Source organism: Pezoporus wallicus, unplaced genomic scaffold (assembly GCF_028554395.1).
Source record: "Pezoporus wallicus isolate ANWC-B61680 ecotype Strahan unplaced genomic scaffold, APGP_CSIRO_Pwel_v1 contig_2870, whole genome shotgun sequence".
Classification (NCBI taxonomy): Eukaryota; Metazoa; Chordata; class Aves; order Psittaciformes; family Psittacidae; genus Pezoporus; species Pezoporus wallicus.
Genome location: NW_026636990.1, coordinates 160,964 through 179,144, shown reverse-complemented (window position 1 = coordinate 179,144; position 18,181 = coordinate 160,964). Strand labels below are relative to the sequence as shown.

At 39.0% G+C, this 18,181-nt stretch overlaps 1 protein-coding gene across 2 annotated transcripts in view; it reads left to right on the top strand.

Annotated features, from left to right (window-relative positions):
• The first annotated feature begins 353 nt into the window (after positions 1–353).
• LOC130595684 (chondroitin sulfate proteoglycan 4-like) overlaps positions 354–18,181 on the top strand; it is a 30,178-nt gene continuing 12,350 nt past the window's right edge. The window contains exons 1-7 of one of the 2 annotated variants that reach the window (XM_057402632.1): positions 354–807; positions 1,328–1,491; positions 2,073–5,648; positions 6,647–7,117; positions 7,762–7,938; positions 12,905–13,103; positions 16,551–16,682. In XM_057402632.1, coding sequence (XP_057258615.1) covers positions 804–807; positions 1,328–1,491; positions 2,073–5,648; positions 6,647–7,117; positions 7,762–7,938; positions 12,905–13,103; positions 16,551–16,682 — 4,723 coding nt within the window. In that variant the 5' untranslated portion in view covers positions 354–803. The remainder of the gene's footprint in view (positions 808–1,327; positions 1,492–2,072; positions 5,649–6,646; positions 7,118–7,761; positions 7,939–12,904; positions 13,104–16,550; positions 16,683–18,181) is intronic. The other variant, XM_057402633.1, reaches the window with a different exon arrangement.

The following is an 18,181-nucleotide window of genomic DNA, read 5'->3' as shown; positions in this document are numbered from 1 at the left end:
ACTTAAAAGACCTCAGGGATGAAATTGCTTACTTGCTAGGGGTAGCATCTGATCTTGTACTTCAGAATACCTGGGTACTTGAAGCCTGGAGGGTGGCAAATTTTATGCCAGTGTTTAAAACAAGAATGACCATGGGATCATAAGCATGACGTCCATGTCATTCATATTTGTAGATACTGTAACAAAGGGAAAAAGATGCCGGAGTAAGTAAGATCAACTTGGGACGAGGCAGTAGGATTGTTCTTAAAGCTGGGCTGGATGAGGCTTTGAGCAACCCAGTCTGTGCAGGGGTTTGGAACTAGATGATCTTTAAGGTATCTTCCAACCCAAACCATTCTGTGATTTTGTGGTGTAAGTTCTGCATTACAGACCTCTAGGAGATTTCTTAATGGGCATGGGAAAGCTAGCTAACATTTAGATTCCCAAAGGGCTTTTGGTGAAGTTTGACATCAAATGCTTTTGAGGAGCCACTGGATGGAAATGCAGGGCTATGCATATTAAATAATGGTTTAAAAGATGGGAGAAAGGGGTGAATATAGGAGAAAAGTTACCAGAGAATTTCTAGTGATTTGGTCTTAGAATCTTTGGTCTTGTGTTTTTCAGTATAGTAATAACAAGGATGGTAAAGGCAGTGAGTAGTCAAATGAGGAAGTTTGCTGCTGTTACTGTTTTTCAAGGCAGAAAAGAGGGGAGGAGAGTGAAGGAAGTCTGCACAGAACTGCGTGACTGGCCAACAGGGCAGCAGGGGTGGTTGTTGGAGGCTGCATGCTGGAAGCAAGAGGAAACTTCAGCCTGGAAAAGAGATGGGTGAGGAAACATGAAAGAATGATGCAGATATCTGGAGACCTGTGGGTCATTCATCAGAGATGACAGAAGATATCTCTGATGGAGATGTAAGAGTGTGTTCTAGATGAATGTTTCCAAGAAAATCTGCAGGAGTACTTCAGAGAGAAATCCTTTGGTAGTTATGAAATAGAGCGACTATGGCAAGCTCAGGAAAACACCAAAACAAAAAAAAAAAAAAAAGAGAAGAGTATTTGAAGAAAAGTATTAAATGTGATTGCACTGTTCTTATGATTTCCCTGTCATCGCTGCTGGAGGTAGAATACTGGGCCATATTCATTCTTTGTCCATACTGGTTTGGCCCTTTGGGCTCTTATCCAGTAGGTTGAACTGGTGAATTTGGAATCTGATACCTAGTTTCATTCATTCATATTTAAGTATATAGAGGGTTAATATAGGTTTTAAACATATGTTTAGCTGTAGAGAAGAAAAATACTTTTGTGTGTGTGTGACTAAGTCCTCCATTTGTTTTCCTTTCTTTCAGTATCATTTTATGGTGATAGCTTTGTGGAGTTGAACATGGTAGAAGTATCCTCTCAGGTATCCTTACAGTTACGGTTTCGAACAAGCAAGCCGAATGGACTGCTTTTTCTTGCAGCTGGGAAGAAAGGTTATTGTTTAATGGAGCTACATTCAGGATACTTAGAGGTATGGTCTATAACTGTAGCTAAAAGGACATGTGTGGCTCGTATTGTTTAGTGTTTTAAGGTGGTACCTATAACAATTCTAATAGGTTATGTTTTTAAAAATGGAAAGATCACAAAATATAATTGATAATTTCAAAATATGGTATTTATTTCTTATAGTTATTAGAATTTGACTCTAAATGCCTTTTGAGATCTGCAGATCTTAAAATGAAGATCATTGTGTTCAAAGCATGAGGTCAGTAGAGTAAAAATTTCAGATTTGATGATGTTAGCATCGTAGAAAATGATTCAAATAATGTTTTTCGTGCAGGGTAAGTCCTTGAAATGTTATTGTCCTTTGGGTTCTCAGGAGTTGTTGGTCCTAGCAGAACTGCAGAGGAGTCTATTCCCTCTTCTGCAATTGTTCAAGCCATATTTGTCATGGCAGGTAAACCTGCAGAAAATTTTAGTGGATTTTTTTTTTTCAATTACATTTTTAAGTAATGTGCTTAATACGAAAATTAATGTATTAGCTACATACTGATATATGATTACAAAAAATACTACTTTGGATTTTGATGGTTAAAATTCTGTTTCTTGCAGTTGAGAATAAACTTTGGCATGGGGGAACGAGTACTGCATTCTCAGCAAAGATCTCAGCTGAATGATTTAGCTTGGCACCTGGTTGAGCTACATCATGAACATGACAATGTCACATTGGTAATTGATAAGCAGGATACAAGTAGTGCAAAAATGCCTGGAATTTTCTATGAATTAAATATTGATTATGGATTCTACATAGGTGGTACTAGTAACCTTGATGTTCCCTACCTTGTTGAAGCACTACCTAGTTTCCGAGGATGCATTGATGATGTATCATTCAATCAGCTAGACATTCTGAAGCCTCTGAGACCTTCTCCTGGCTTTAAAAATGTCCATGAAGTTTCAGTGGGATGCAGTGATGAATTCTTTGCAGGCGAAGATGAACCCATCAGTTTCTTCAGTTCCAGATCCTATGTTTCTTTCCCATCGTGGAATGTTGATGATGAGGGTATCTTGGAGTGTACATTGCAAACCTCAGCCACACGTGGCTTGCTGCTTTACCATGCTGGGCAAGTGGGAGATTTCATTGCAATGGAAATGGAAAATGGACTAATTAAAGCCCATGTTGGAAAAATTAGAAGTAGAACCCAGCTTTCCTCTCATAAGTCAGTCAATGATAGTCACTGGCACTACATCAAACTGAAATTTACTGCAGAATATTTGCAGCTTACACTGGATGAAGAAACTGTGAAAAAATCATTGCCTCCCTACACTAAGCTGCCGCTTCTGGAGGGGTCTCTCTTTGTAGGTGGTGTAGATGACAGCACACGATCAGAAGTGGTTAAGTTAGGGCTAGTCTCGGTGTCTGGGAAGTACGCCAGAGGAGGATCCTTCAAAGGTTGCATACGAGACCTGAAAACCAATTCAGAAAAGAAATCGCTTAAGAATGTTCTGGTAACAAAGGACATTTCAGCTGGATGTGAAACAAAGAGTGCTTTTAATACAAACCTTTCTTTAGAGATGGCTGTGAACAGCCCTACTGTGAAAGCAGCCCCAACATTTGCCATTTCCTCTGAAAGCTCTGTCTTTCTGGGCAAGGAAGACAAAAGCCACCTTTTAGTTCTTAGTAACTTGATTGTGCTTGAGGGTGGACAAGCTTCACTTGAATCTAAACATATAGAAGTCAACTTAGACTTTCAGAAATTAGGTATTCATCTATCACAAATTGTTTTTGAAATTAAAAAAACGCCCTCTTATGGAAACTTGAAACTAGATCTTGAACCAGCGCAGGAGGTAAATACATTTACTCTGCAGGACATACGGCAAGGAAAGATTCTTTATGTCCATGATGGCTCTGAGGGCACTTATGATTATTTTAATTTCTCCATTTCTACCAGCAGGGAGAAGATTGTGCCTCCATATTTGCAAGGAAGTGAGCAGCATGTGTTTAGCATTACTGTCACTCCAGTAAATGATGCACCTGAAATTATACTTCCCAAGGGAAACTTGCTTCTTCTCTTGGAGAACTCAAAGAAACGTTTGACTAGTGACCTGATAAAAGTTGTAGATAAGGATACAGCTCCTGTTGGTCTGAGTCTTTCAGTGCTTGGAAATCTGAATGCAGATGTAGGGTATTTAGAAGATTCAAAGCATCCTGGAAAAGCTATTACTACTTTTTCTAATGAGGACTTAAGAGAAGGCACTGTTTTCTTTGTCCACACAGGCATCAAGAACTCAAGGATTGTTCTGAGGGCAAGTGATGGTGAGAAGGTGAGCAACACTGTTGTGTTACGCGTCATGGCAGTTCCATTGGATTACAGAGTTGTTAACAATTTGGGAATAAAACTACTCCAAGGTGTTACAGCTCTGATCACACCTAGGCATCTGGCAGTTGAAACAAATGCCAACCTCCAAGAGCTGGAGATACGCTACAAGATCACAGAGCCACCCCAGTTTGGGGAAGTCCAAAGGCAGCATTCAAGCGGGGAATGGAAGCGAGTCAGCTCTTTTTCTCAGCGCTCCCTTGAGCGCAGCCGTGTGAGATACTGTAGCACTTTTAAAGAAATACAGCTGGGAAATGTTACTGACCAATTTAAATTCAAAGTTAGCATAGGAAACACAATGAGTGAAGAGCATGTGTTTCCAATCAAAGTGAAATGGTTGAGATACAGTTTATCGAAACATGCTCCTCTAGAAATTGAAAAATCAAAGAAGAAGTACTTGAATTCAGATAATCTTTTTGCTGTGATTGTGGATCTAGAAATACCAGATCATGAGCTTAATTTTAAATTGCTATCCCTACCAAAGAATGGGCAGATACTACTTAATGACCAGCCTTTAGAAAAAGGTTCAGTCTTTAGCCAGAAAGATATTATGGATCAAAAAGTGGCATATGAATTAAACTGCAGATATCATGAAGGTAACATTGATTCATTTCAGTTCCTCATTTCTACAAAATATCTGGAATCAAATGTATACAGCTTTGAAGTCTACATCAAATCAGATCTCAGAAACATCATTTTGACTAACAATGGCCTTAGAGTTACTGAAGGTGAAGGAGAGTTAATAACAAACACAGAGCTGTTTGTGCAAACACCAGATAATAAAACTTTCCAGTATAAAGTTGTACAGTTTCCTAAACATGGGAAATTAAAACTCATTAATTTTTCAGGCTCATTTGAAAGTAATGACAATCTCACTACTTTCACTGACAAAGATGTAACTAATAAGCATCTTATGTACGTGCATGACGATTCAGAGACAGTGTTTGATGAATTTCTTGTCAGAGCTTTGAGTTCCAGTGAAGAGTCAGGAAACTGGACAAACCTGGATCCTGAAGTAGAACCTTTGTCAGTAGAAATTAGATTCAACATTTCTGTCCAGCTGAAGAATGATGAGAAACCAGTACGTGTAATTGATAAGATATTTAACATAGTGAGAGATGGGCAGCGATTATTGACTTTGGCAGATCTTTGCTATCATGATCCTGATTCTGATTTTGATGATGGACAGTTGCTATATACTAGACGTGGCATTTCCAATGGGGAGTTGGTGCTAACAAATGATACTTCACATAGACTCTACCAATTCAGACAAGTGGACCTGGAACAAAAGCAAGTCCTGTTTATACACCATGGTGCGGATTTTGGGCGTTTTGTGCTCTTTGTGACAGATGGCAAACACTACACCTCTTTGCTTCTAGAAGTTAGTGCCACTGAGCCTTATGTTACTTTGGCAAATAATACAGGCTTGTTGGTTCAGAAAGGGAAAGAGGAAACTGTTACAACAGCTAACCTAAGTGCTATTACAAACCAAGATATAAGAAACGATCATGAGTTTACATATGAGATATTCTCTTTCCCAAAATATGGAAGAATATATGTAAATAATGTGTTGATGGATACCTTTTCTCAACTTGATCTGATAAAGGGGTATGTGACCTACAGGCATGATGACAGCAGCAATTTTATTGACACATTTAACTTTACGGTCCATGCTGGAGATGCCCATCTGGATGCTGGAGTGCATGTTCACATATATTTGGAAAGTCAGCAGTGGCCACCAACAGTTGTGAACAAAAACAATCTCTTGGTTGAAGAAGGAAAACCAGTTAAAATCAGTAAAGGAAAGCTTCAAGTAAGTTAACTGTGTTGTTCATTTCTCCAGTCTTGTAGCAAGTTTTCTTCACTGCTTTCTCAGCTGTTGCAGTCTCCAACGCTTTTAGTTTGCACTAACATGACTGCATTCTGGACGCTTTATTCTGGAAGGGGCTGACACTAGCAATCTTCTGTTTCTAGAATGGAAAACTGGTTATGTTAAAGAAAAAGGCTGCCCATAGTCTTTGATTCCATTACATATTGGTGCTCGAGAAGGTTAAGATTTGAAGATACTGCACCTGTATATTTGTTTTTTGTTGTGACAATTGCTGTTACTTCATGTATCATTCTTACTCGAGCTGGTGTGAAATTCCAGGGAATCATAGAATCAACCAGATTGGAAAAACCTTTAAGACTATCAGTTCCATCTGTTACCCCAGGACTGCCAAGTCCATCACTAAACCATTTCACTAGGTCTCAACTACATGTTTTTTGAACGTTTCAGGGACAGTGATACCACCCCTTCTCTGGGCTGCCTGTTCCAATTCCTGGTCACCCTCTCAGTGAAAAAAAAATTCCTAATGTCCAATATAAACCTCTGGGGTTTTGTTTCATTCCTTTTGGAACTAGCCCAATTAATACTCTCTGAGGATTGCATCCAAATCTTTGAAAACATCCGTTCACAAATCTGATGAGGTGCTTTCCCTTTGGTTGATACCTTCCTGCACGTTGTGTGTAGCCTTTCAGTAACCACCGCAAGGGGGCTCTGGCACCACATTACTGTGTAACTGAAATCCCTCTTTCATGCAGGGGCTCTGAGGCTGTTCGTTAACAGTTCCTTTTCAAAACACTACCATGCCATCTTTATTTAACACATGTCTACTTGAAGTATTGTATTAAGAACCATGTAACCCGAATAAGGAATCCCAGTTAATTAGAAGGAGAATGCCATGGTTGAGAGTAAAAAAATCAGAAGAGAATTATAGAATTTCTCCTGTTTCTGTTTAAGTAATTTTGAGGTGTGTTTTTAAATTTAAGGTTGTTCATGAAAACAGTTCTCCATCTGAGATTGTGTTCACAGTAAGACAGTTTCCAGTGCGTGGATACATTCGGAAGTTTTCCTCCGAAGAAAGTTATCTCGGTGCTGACCAAAGGCTAGTTTTGAGCTTCACACAACAAGATGTTGATGAGGGCAAAGTTCAGTATGTGCAGACAGTTCCTGACCAACTAGATGACCGTTTTTCTTTGGATGTGACTAACGGTGTCCGAACAGTGAGTGGAATAGAGGTCTCCGTAGACATCATCCCCAGAACGATTCCACTGGAAGTACAGAACTTCACTGTGATTGAAGGGGGCTCTAAAGCTTTGGTGGAAGACTATCTCAAAATTTCTAGTAGACACTTTGTTGGACTCAGCTGTGAATTTGTTTTAATTGAGCAGCCAAAACATGGGTATGTCGAAAACTCTCATGTTCCCGGAATAAAGTTAGCCACATTTACCAGAAAACAGGTAATGTGTTTAGATCTGCTCTGCTGTAGTCCTGATGAAGTTTTGTATTGCTAAAAGCTGTGGGATAATTTGGTGAGAGGTGGTGAGATGCCTGAGTTTGAGCTTTATTCTGGCCTTGTATCAAAAGATCTGTCTGCAGTTGTTAGCTGGTCATTTGGGGTGGGGAGGGAGGGTGCATTGCTGGGATAAGCTGCCACTGGTCACACAGACTAGTGTGCTGTAATCACAGTATACTCATGGCCACTCATACTCAGGCAGAGCTGATACTCTGGAAACCTAAGACAGATTGTGGGTACATTTTGAAAAGAGAAAACGGTGTGTGGATTGAACAAGGAGGAAAGTGGGGAAAAAAAAACCCTCAGGTCATGGTTCCACTCACAGTGATCCAGTATATGCATGATAAGCTAAATTTCAGTCTTTTAGCTCTAAGAAGTGAAACTTCTTATCATAAGTCACCATTTAATACTATGTTCAGTTTATAGGTTCCAGGAAACATTGTGGTAAGTATAGGGGGATTGGATTTTCCATTTTCCCTTGAGGAGGGAGGGGAAATGCCAAGACTTTCAAGTTAAGATATTCTGGCTAAAAGAGTGGGCAGATGATGTTTTAGTATCTTTAATTTTTCAGGTTGTTATATTTTCCAGGTGGAACAAGAATTAATCTACTATGTTCATGATGACAGTGAAGAACTAATGGACAATTTTACTGTGATAGTGAATAACACGGAATTATGGAAACAAAGCTTGCCCAAAACTGTATTTATAACAGTTACTGCAGTAAATGATGAAGCTCCTGTTATAAAAGTTAACAGAATTCTTAAGGTATGTTTGTAAAAATTTTGAAACATTAAAATTATATTGAACCTGATACCATTTAGTGCACCTTCATTAGCACAGTGTTAGGTTTGTATATGGTGGGATAGTCAATATAATAAGTGGTGGTTCCGGAATTTGAATAAATTACTGTTAGTGAAGCAAGGCAGTACATGGGTAGTGTGTATTTATGGAGATTCTAGTCATCATGAAGAACAAGTCAAGTTTATCTAGGAGGCTGACTGAGCTTTCCTTTTATCTAAAAGATACATAAAGTCTCTTTGGACTGAGTTAGGGCTTGTGGAGTAGGATGTCTTGCACCTGGATCACTGTTGTGTTTTGGTGTTGTTTGCTAGGGCATCTTGAGGGCTGTTGGTGAACAGTGTAGCTTTGAAAAGTGCCAAGATTAATGATGGTGAGGGTGCAAACATCTCACTGTTGTCCTTGCAGAGCCTTGAGACTCTGCCTCTTGCCATTAACTGTACCGAAGGGTCAGACCTGTTGAAGTGCATTCTGCTGCCTACTCTTCTCCAGATCTCCAGTGGGGCAGGATGACACATGAGAGCAGCATTCTCACTGGTGCTTCATTAGAGAATTGACTACATGTGGAGTATTTGTGTTACAAAACAGGAATGTTTCCCTCTTTAAAAAATCCTGATAAGGATAATACATTCAATCTGTGAAAATCTGGGGTGTTAGATATCATCAAAATATTAGTGCAGACACTGAAGCTGTTACTGTGTAATACTGTGAGCTGAAAAAGGGACGTTTCTAACTCTGTTCCACCCAAATTCCTGAAGAAAATTTTAAAATTGTTGACTGATGCTACCTTTGTCTCCTAATAACCATAACTGGCTTTGTAATCATTCAGTCTTCAAAAAAAAGTAATTTCTGTCACTTCACTTCCTGTGCTTTATTGGATTTATTTATTTATTTATAGGACTGTTACTTGTTTGTGTTAAAATAGCACTCAGTAACCAGAACCAATCTATTATGGAATTACTGCCCATGTAAACTAAAAAGCCCCTGTGTGTAAAGGATGCCGATCTGAGATCTGATGAGTAAGAGCAAATTAGATGATTGAAAAGTGGGTTTAAATGGATATATAATAAACCTGTGGTCACAGTAAACCAGCTGGGAGGCATCAAGACAAAGATATTTAGAAATAAGTTTAAAAGAAGCTAAGCAGGGTATGCTGAGGCTCCATCCACATGTATTGTCCACAGTGCTGTATGATACAGTTTACACAGTGGTGATACCTGAAACATACACTTAATTTTACATAGTTAGTTGTGTGTGGCAAAGGGAGAATGGGTTACTGCAAAAGTGATTATAACCTTGTGTTGTGTATTTAGGCTTTTCACATGAGGAAAGACATAGTATTTGAAGAGCAGTAGTGGTAGTATTGTGTAGCTTCGCAGCAAAGGTAGATGATCTGTGATGAACTGCAGGTCTCTATGATGCAAGATACCCTGCCCTGAGCAGAGAGCACTGGCAGAAGGGCAGACTCACTTGACAAGCATTTGGGTGGTACCGAGTAAAAACTTTAAATAAAGTATTTACAGTGGTACTCTACAGACATCAGCACAGCATGCAGTAATGTTTGTCCAGTCACAGACAAGAGGGATGTATGTCCAGTCAGAAATTTTTCTGTGTCTCCCTTCTGGTGCATTGCTGGCATTGAACTGCAGTCTGTTAACAGAATTGAGGCCTTGCAGTGCTCTGCAGTGCAGCATATGGATTTTTCTAAAAATATCTAAGTCTGGTCATCCCAGGAACAGTGGTAACAGAGCTTAACCTAGCCAAAGTTGGCCCTCTCTGCTGGGGAGGCAGTTTGCATACCAAGAATTGGGATGCTGCCTTTGTGCCTGTGGTTTTGCTTGTCACGCATTAAGCTATTGCTGAGAATTAACCTTTAGTTTTTGCATGAGTGGGTACTTATATGTGCATAAATGTTGGATTCATGTGCAGATTGTAACAAAGCTGGCAATTTTATACTGGGAGGAATACACTGAGATGATCCTTCAAAGCAAACTTGCACACCCCAAGTAGATGGGAGAAAATGGATTTCTCTTGGTCCTGCTAAATATTTAGATGAGCTAGGCATTCCTGAGCAGGGTGGTACTAGCTGGCGCCCAAACAGCCTGTGCTCTTCCAGGACATTGCTAGTGGCAAATGTTGGCGTGTTACTTTTAAAAAGGCAGTAGCTCTTTTATATCTTTTGACAGGTTGTACAAAATGTACGAAGGTTTACGTGAGGTCCAGTAGGACCATTTGGATTGACTGAAGTTTAGCACCTCAGAAATTTTGCAGGTCCCAATATAAAAAGTTAGAAAGAACTATGGCTGTGTATGAAATATGGTTAGTGTATGGCATCTGCTGTTGAAATCTCATTTATGAGGCATCTGTAACATCTATTCAAACAACCTTGTCTGTTGTTCCGAAGGTTATGAACACCATAGGAAGAGGTGCAGGAGGACAAACGATGAACCATTTTGTAGAGATTTTTCTTATTTTTCTCTAAGAACTGAAAGTGAAGTTTTTAGCCTTTCCATTAGAATGTAAGTGCCTGAGGGATATATTTCTTTAGAACCATAGAGCATTTAAAGTGTAATTCCCTAAAATTTCCACAGGTTCTGTGGCAATTTCTTTTTTTTTCTGGGGTGGGAATGGGGAAGGGAGATAGGATCTTTTTAAGAAAATCGCTATCTGGCATTATTTGCTGCATTTATGTATATGTTTAAATATATGGGTAGGGATGCTGTGAAATTACTATATCCTCCCTTTGCCACAAGAGGGCTGTATTTTCCTAGAATTAGATTTTAAAAAATCCAATAAATTGAAACACTGATTTTTTTGTTGTTGTTTTCTTAATATCACTCACTTACCGGAGTAATAAAATGGCCGTGAATAGAGTGTCTGGTAGGATGCATAGCATGCAAGGAGATACTGCTGAGCTGAATGCTGTAAGTAGAACAGAATGAATTATTTTCCATTGGGCAGGGTCGTGAATTTTTTTTTTACCATGCTGTGGAACATGCAGAATTAGTGAAATGGTACGTCCTGGAAGTTTCAATGCAGTTTTCATGGTGCTTTTAAAGGAGGACTTGATCCCAGATGTGGAAAATAAGACACTTGTACAGCAATTGCAGTATTCTGGGTGTCCACTTCCTATAGCCCTTTTCAGCCCTTGGATCTCCTTTCAGTCCTCAAGGATCATGTTGCAAGGCATGTACAGTGCTTTAAAAAGCATTGTGTGTTAGTATGCTGGAACAATAGAAGTAAACACTGTCCTTCTAGAAAAAAGCTATTTTTTTCCTTTAGGATGAGAAAATATTTCAAAACTCAGTAAGTCACTTGTAATAACATGTTTGCATAGTCCTTTCTTATGTTTTTTGGATATCCTGTACCTGGCCTTTTATTTTCTGTTCAGAATAATCTAAATCAAGTTCTATAGAGACAAGTTAAAGGGTCTCAGTACACAACCAGTGACACTGATGTGCTTATTTGGTGCCACTCATTAAGTCAGCCTTTCTTATTAGTTATCATCCTTTGTGCTCATAGGTAGCATCTTTTATGAAACTTCACTAGTAGTAATTACATTACAGAGAAATACATATTAAAGGAAGGAAATAGCTATTTCCTGTTTGCAAGACTTCTATTATAAATTGTAATACAAATTCTTTTTTAAGCCTTTTTTCTAACCAGAAAGCATGTATCATTTCATTTTAATGACTCTTTTTCCATGGCACATATTTTGTTACACTGTGTAGTCTGAAATCTTTCCTCTATTGAAGTGTTGTGGCAAAAATCCCAATGGCTTTGAAAGGTTTTATTCCATGGTTTTTATTAAAAAGTAAAGTTAATACTTAAGGAAAAATCTGTGATTGCTCATTTTTGGTTTAGGAGAGGTAAAATGCCCTTTTACAAGGATCACACTTCCTCTTCAACCATTTGGTGTGATATTATACCAGATATTTTTCAAGTGTACTGAGACCCTTTGAAGACAGGAAGAGATGATGCAGTTATGTGTTTTGAAGCTCCAGCTGAGATTTTTAAAAGCTCAGGCTCTTGAGATTATACACTGTGATATAAACTCAGCATAGAAAGCATTGGCATTGATGGAATGAATGTTTAGGGTTTCATTTCATGTTGAGATAAACATGTATTGTTGTTAGTACTTTTCTCTGTGATTCCAACTAAAACCGGCAAAGATGAAGAGTAAAATGGGCTGTTGCATATTGTTTCCAAACAACAAATTACCCAGTAAGACAGAGATGAAGCTCAGGCAGCAAACCCTGCTTGAAAGAAGGGTATTTGCAGTTCATGCATATCTTGGACTAAAAAAAAATTAAATAAAAAAGCATGACTTTGCAAAGTGCTAAGTAGCTTTTGGAGGTGTTGATTTTGTCATCTCCCACAGGACTAAGCACCTCTGTAGGTTGTTTGGTGCACTGAGAAAGGGCCTTTAGCATGTGTTGTTAGAAGGAAATAAGGCAGCTAGAAGAAGTGTTTCTTTGTATTAGAGATTGTGCTGTCCCTAGATTGTTTTTTCTTTTCTGCTGGTGAAAGTAGAGCATATTGAATGCATTGCCTGCTGTGAAGTACATAACACTAATATTCATGTGTATGTGTTGGAAAGTTGCTCCTTTGACTCAGTTGTCATAATAGAATTCTGTTATGTTTGTAAGAGTTTGGATAGTGCCTGACAAATAGAGCACTCATACTGAAGCTATGTAAAACTCAAACTGGCGCGGGATGTGTTTGCTTGTGTTATTTCATGGTCTTGTATTTTGAAAAACATTTGCCAACTGTTCCAATCTATGAGGAGAGAGTCAGGAGAAACACGTCATAGCTGCTAATGTTGCACAGCAGAAATACTTATTGTTTTCTTTGAGGACTTTTTCCCCCTCTGATTTTATTTTGTATGCATTTTGTTTATTACTATTAATACTTTTTTTTTTTGCTTTTCTAGGTCTGGGTGGGTTCAGTCACAGAAATAACTATTGATGACCTCTGTGCAGAAGACAAGGACTCCTCACCATCAGAACTCATATATTCCGTTACTCCACCTAGCAATGGGCACTTGGCTCTGAAGTCTTCTCCAAACAAGAGCATCCTTAGTTTTACCCAGGCTCATATAATTGAAGGGCAGCTAGTATTTGTACACAATGGTATGTGGTTTCAAAAGTACCACCTCTGTTACCAAAATACTGCTCCTATTCTGTACATTTGTAATCCTTTGAAGATCTCCTTGTAATGTCACAAAAATCTCAAAGCACCGGTTATGTGACACATAGTCTCACAACTAAACAGGGAGGGGTGTGATGGCTACTTTAATGTGTGCTTACCAAGAAACCTTGGTGTATTAGTGGTTCTCTTGGTAGCAGCCTTCTTTCTGAATGCAGGTTTGCAGAGAGGACCGTTGTCATACAGCTTTCAGAGACTGGAAATTCATTTTTTTGACCTTTGTCATTGAGGCTCTCCTGGAACCTTTGTGGGTTGCTACAGTGCAGAGGTACACATGCACCAGCAGTGTCTCAGATACCTGTCGCAGCCTAGCTGTGTTCCTGAACAGCTCTGGGCAATAAAGTTATGGTTCATCTAGGTGATGTCAATCTCCTTTTCAGACTGTGAAGGAGTTCAGAATTTAAAGATTGGCTCCTTTCTGCCAGTGGCCAGAGCTAGAGGTCAGGTTGTTCATGCTGCTGCTACAGAAAGAATGTCTGGGGAGTAAAAATAAAGTGGCAGTGCTAGGAAGCCACAGGAATGAACATCCTAGCAGGGTTACAGCCAGAGGATGAGGAGAAAAGTAGCTATCGCCAACTCTACTATCATCTTACCTCAGCTGAAAGAAGAAGGGAGGTGCTAATGAAGCAATGCCAGTTTTGGGGAAGAAGACACAAGAGGTACTCTCTTCCTAGCCCTCAGAAAGGCTGGAATTGTTTGCAGTGCTCCCTTGAGTGCAACAGCCACTCTAGGTCTGTGCTGTGTATTCATGAGGCTTGGTTGCAGGTTGAACTTCTCTGACATCCCATGCTCTGTCTTGCAGAGTGCAAATGTGTTGCTGAAATTGTTTTACAAGCAGCTGCTGGCAAGCTCTAAATATACTGCTCAAATAATTTGGTCAGGAAATAAAAGGTTAAGAGCATGGCAAAAGTGATCCAAGCTGTCTAAATTGTTCTGAGGGAGACTTTGACGTGTAAAAACTCCTATGGTGTTAGGATGGTGGTAGTCTCGGTGTGAGGAAATGAATCCACTTTGTGTTCTAGAATGGGAAAATGCACATCTGCAGTTTTAAGAAGTGAACCTTGATTAATAAAAGCAAAAAGAACAGCAGTTTAAATTTTCTAGTGAGTGGGAGTGTGGGTTGTATTGTAAATTTGTAATGTTAAATTGCTCAGGTGATGTGTCACCTTTTACAGCTGCTCTGAGCTGCCGTCTGCCTAACCTCGTGGCCTCCAGTGTTTCAGAAAGTGCTTTGGACATTTTGCTGCTTTTCCTTTCTCAGTCTGTGATTTTCTTACCTTCTTCATGTTGGACTGTTGGTAGAAGTGTGCTTAGTACTCTAATGTTACTGCTCCCAGCCTTGTCCAGGGGGTTTGCTTATCTGGTTGCTGTCATTCAGCTTTTTACCCCTTTTCTCTTGCCCCTTTCCAAATGCTCTGTCCCTCATCTTCAGTCTTCTGGTGTGTGCTAGATTCTCTCCTGGGAGGAAACCCCACTTCGTGGTCTCAACAGCCTGGTATCTACTCTTCCTACTCGCTCTAGGCTTTCCCAAGGGGAAGAGCAGCATCTTGGCTGAGGCAGCTTTTCCATCCCCTGGCTGCTCCTCATGACACCATGGGTCTTTTACATCTGTACATGGAAGTGACTCAGGGTCTTTTGTACTACTAGAAAAAGTACTACTGAACTTTGCTTTTGTGCCTCTAATTTTCGATCTCATAAAATTTTCCCTTCATCTTTGCTCAGTCTTGCGAGTTACATTGTGCTCTTTATTCTGTGCTGTGACTTGCAGATCTCCCTCTTTGTTCTCATGTTTTCCCCTTAAATTTTGTGTTTCCTCTATAATCCCCTGTCACCAGCATAAAGGCAGAACCAGAACATGGCTTTCTGGTCCTGTATTTCTCTCTCAGTATGAGAATTCCTTCCCTTTTCCACCCTTGCTCTACTCCAGGGTGCTCTTATCCTGCTTGCACAGTATAGGGTCTGCTGTTAAATCCTGTCTGTGTTTTTTTTCCCTTAGGGCAGTAGTGAACTCTTGATGGTTCTGAATTCTCAGTGTCTTTTCAATGCAGTACAATCCTCTTTCTCATGTCCTCTTTATCACATCTGATCAGATATGCCTTTAAAAATCAATTGTGATAAAGTAATATATGCTCCACCCAAGCAGCACCTCAGGATTTAGTTCTGTTCCTGACTGCCAGTGACAAAATGTGTGTGTGAGTTGGGCAGTTGAGCTGTATTAGCCAAAAATACAAGTGAGGCTAGGTATGCTTTTTTTTCTGCAACCTGATGCAAATAGTAGACTCCTCAATGCCTTTTTTAAATGTGCAACTACTTGTGCATTTTTACGAAGAGAGAACATCAGAGAATAAAAACATTTAAAATAAAAACAATATGATCTGATCTTGCAGAACTGCTTTTGTGCCTGGCTGGTTATAAGAGCATTGCCTAGGGGAATTGTTAACTATAATCTCAGAACCCACATTTGATTCTTCTGGTATGCTGATTTGTAGTTCAGCAGGCAGTACTGATCTTTATGTGAAAATACATGACACTCTCTCACATTCAGGGAATATATTCATGTAACAGTATCTCATGGCTAAGTTCGGCAAACCAAGTAGATAAGCAGTGATAACTGCAGCAGTTAATGTTTTTTCTTTTTCATTCCCTCTTTCTACCTAATTATACAATCTGGGGAGCCTCTACTTAAAGCAGTAAGTCAGTTCTGAAACGTGTATTTTTACAGGAATCCACTCAGACTCCTAGAGGTATTTTGCTATTGCTTGTGCCAAAGTGCATACAGGTCCTAAGATTAAAGAAAAAGATGTGCACTTATTATGAGTACACATAACCTCTGAAATAGTTTAAGCTGTAACAACACAGGCTCTTCAGCAAAGATGAAGCAGAGTAAAGAGACAAAGGAAACAACCTTCAGGATTCAGTCCTTAAAATGTAAATCTAAATGAAAGAACTTTCTAGTTGTTTTTGTCCCCAGATTCCTTCTTTGCCAAAATGTGACTTATGAAGTGCTTTGGTCCCTCCTAAGATACAAAGGAGTAGACAATCTGGGAGTCACTCTCACCCCAAGTTTAACTTGATTTCAGCTTCACTGTGGTCAGTGAAGAAAGAAAGAAAAGGACACTCTGCTGATTTACATCTAAGGGATGTCTGGCCTTCAGTGTAAAAAAATAGCCAGTAGTTCTTCCTTGGGAAGTTCTTCTTTCTGCATTATAAATTTATTTTAATTAAAATATAAAGATACTAGTAAAAAATTGGTTCAATATTACTTTGGATATATTTCACTGTAGCCAAGAGCAAAAGAGGTCCTGTGTATGTTTGCATGTTTTGGATGACAGAATAATATAAGAATAAATTTATGTTTTTGTTTTCTACAGGAGCAGTGTCTGGAGGCTTCAACTTTCAGGTGACAGATGGTTTGAACTTTGTACCTCGCCAGATTTTTAGCATAGCAGCTCAGACACTAGTCATTACCCTTGAAGTAAACAAAGGACTTGGAGTCTTCCCAGGTCTGTTTTTAAAAATTATTGTGATTTCATACACTTGAAGAAGTTGCATATGTACAAATATGTATACATTTCTCAGATAGCTATCTGAGTAAACTATAGAAAACTGTACCTCAGAACATCTATCTGTCTGAGTTTTAAAAGAACATTTACGTTTTCTCAAACAATGTATTACTTTATTGTTTTATGATCTTTAATGTGCTTGGAGGCATGGAAATTGGCAGTGAAATACATAAGCACAGAGTGACAGCTACACTGTCCTCCTAAGCTCTCAACATTTCCCCTTCATATTTGTTTAAAAGGTCAGTATTTTATTCATATATTTAGAGGTGTCTTAGCTGGTTGTATTTTGCCTGGTAAAAGCAGAGTGAAACTTGTGTCCATTGGATTATGAATAGCAAACATAACTCGCCAGATTGCTAATTCGCTTTCTTACTGTTTGAGCTGAGTTATAGACAGCAGCATTGAGTCACTGATTAATCAGGAGGACTGAAGACTTTGATTCATGTTTGTGCATTTGTACTGGCTGGTTCAACAGCTGGGCATTTTTTTGGTGAAATCCTGCCATGCAGGAGTTATGTGTTAGGAGAGTCTCACCAGATCCATTTACTACTTTGCATTGGCAGGAGTAATCCCTCATTGAGTTAGTAATCTAACATTAATTGCAGGACTAAAGTTAAAATGAAGATTAGTCTTCTCTCAGCAGTGTCTCGCATTACACTTTAATGTGTGCTACCTTCTTTTTTGCTCTGAACATCTGTACGGCCAGAGAGAGACTGAGAATTGGTAAAGCTTTATAGGTATTAAACTATACCTTGAGTTGCTAATTTGATACAGAAGAGGAACATTTTAGTTTCTTAAGCTTCCTGGGTATAAGCTGCATAAACACAGGCTTGCAACAAAAGCTACTTAAACACAGGCAACAAAAAATGAGATTGTAGCAGCATGATCTTCTAATTCAGTCAATATAAATGGGATTCACATAAATCCACTTAAAAAGCTTATTAATCTGTGATTTGGTGTGTAAGGTTGCCTCAGGCATAGGGATTTATGGAAATTCTGTCTTAAGCTAAAAATAATTGTAAGAAAATTATACCTTATACTGCCATAGAAAGCAAAGACTCTAGGCTATCAATCTGTTTTCCAGTTTGCAAAGTACAGTATTTCTTTCATCACTGCAAGCTATGTTCATCTAAGCCCACAGTTTTTCCTGAATTCTTGCTTACTTTGAGTTAGCAAAACTCCTTTTTGGTGTTAAAAAGTATTATTAGCTTTTTCATGTGTTTGCTTTATGATACTTTCTAAAGACGTTCTGGAAGTGTATGGGCTTCAGCTGTACATGATGATCATGAAATAACTATTGCAGTAATGATACTGCCAAATGGTTAATACACAGAAAAACAATAGCCAGTGTCCTGTTATATTTTATAGCACTGCAGGAAGAGTTAATTTTGAGACAACTTGAAGAATTGTCTCTCTAGGGAAGTGAAAATTGAAAATAC